The sequence below is a fragment of the Octopus bimaculoides genome, chromosome 22 (assembly GCF_001194135.2).
Source record: "Octopus bimaculoides isolate UCB-OBI-ISO-001 chromosome 22, ASM119413v2, whole genome shotgun sequence".
Taxonomy (NCBI): Eukaryota; Metazoa; Mollusca; class Cephalopoda; order Octopoda; family Octopodidae; genus Octopus; species Octopus bimaculoides.
In genome coordinates this window covers 3,844,424-3,845,394 of record NC_069002.1, presented here as the reverse complement: position 1 = coordinate 3,845,394, position 971 = coordinate 3,844,424, and the positions used below count along the sequence as shown (strand labels likewise).

Sequence of the window (971 nt, the reverse complement as noted above, 5' to 3'; positions counted from 1 at the left end):
TCTATCTATCTATCTATCTATCTATCTATCTATCTATCTGTCTATCTTTACTTTTTCTTGTTTCAGTCATTTGACTGCGGCCATGCTGGAGCACCGCCTTTAGTCGAGCAAATCGACCCCCAGGACTTATTCTTTGTAAGCCTAGTACTTATTCTATCGGTCTCTTTTGCCGAACCGCTAAGTTACGAGGACGTAAACACGCCAGCATCGGTTGTCAAGCGATGTTGGGGGGACAAACACATACATAAGTACATACATACATACATACATACATACACAGATATACAGCTATAGAGGGAGACACAAACACACATACACACAATATATATATACATATATACGACGGGCTTCTTTCATTTTCCGTCTATGAATTCCACTCACAAGGCTTTGGTTGGCCCGAGGCTATAGTAGAAGACACTTGCCCAAGGTGCCACGCAGTGGGACTATCATCATCATCATCATCATCATCATCGTGGTCGTCACCATCAAATTACCTGAGTATAAACGAGATGTTTGTTCTGTTGTAAGAAACTTTAAGAAATTAACTTACCTGTGTCGGCCGTTCCGCCACCGTCTCCTGCTGTGAAACTCGATGTAAGTCGCCAATGACCGTACAACACGGTTCGAAGAATGTCTCTTGTGATCTCCATGCTTCAAGGCTTCTCTCGTCCTCCCTCCCTCTCTCCCTCCCTCTCTCCCTCTCTCCCTTTCACCCACCTAACACACACAGCCACGCCAATGTTAGGATTCTCTGAATTTGCGTTGTTTAATTGTTGTTGATTTGTAGCAATGTTGTTGTTGGTGGTAGTGGTGGTAGTTGCTGGTGTTGTTATTGTTGTTTCAGTTGTTTGTAGTGGATTTTGATGGTCAGGAGTGTCCCTAACGATGTTTCTCCGTAGAATTTTGTTGTTTGAAAAAAAGAGATGTCAAATACAAGCAAAGTATATATCCATGCAAATTAATTGATTGGT

General features: G+C 42.3%; 1 protein-coding gene across 1 annotated transcript in view; it reads right to left on the bottom strand.

Moving 5' to 3' along the window:
• LOC106867737 (PR domain zinc finger protein 12) overlaps positions 1-652 on the bottom strand; it is a 15,847-nt gene extending 15,195 nt beyond the window's left edge. The window contains exon 1 of the mRNA XM_014912701.1: positions 551-652. Coding sequence (XP_014768187.1) covers positions 551-650 — 100 coding nt within the window. The 5' untranslated portion in view covers positions 651-652. The remainder of the gene's footprint in view (positions 1-550) is intronic.
• Between the last annotated feature and the right edge of the window lie 319 nt (positions 653-971).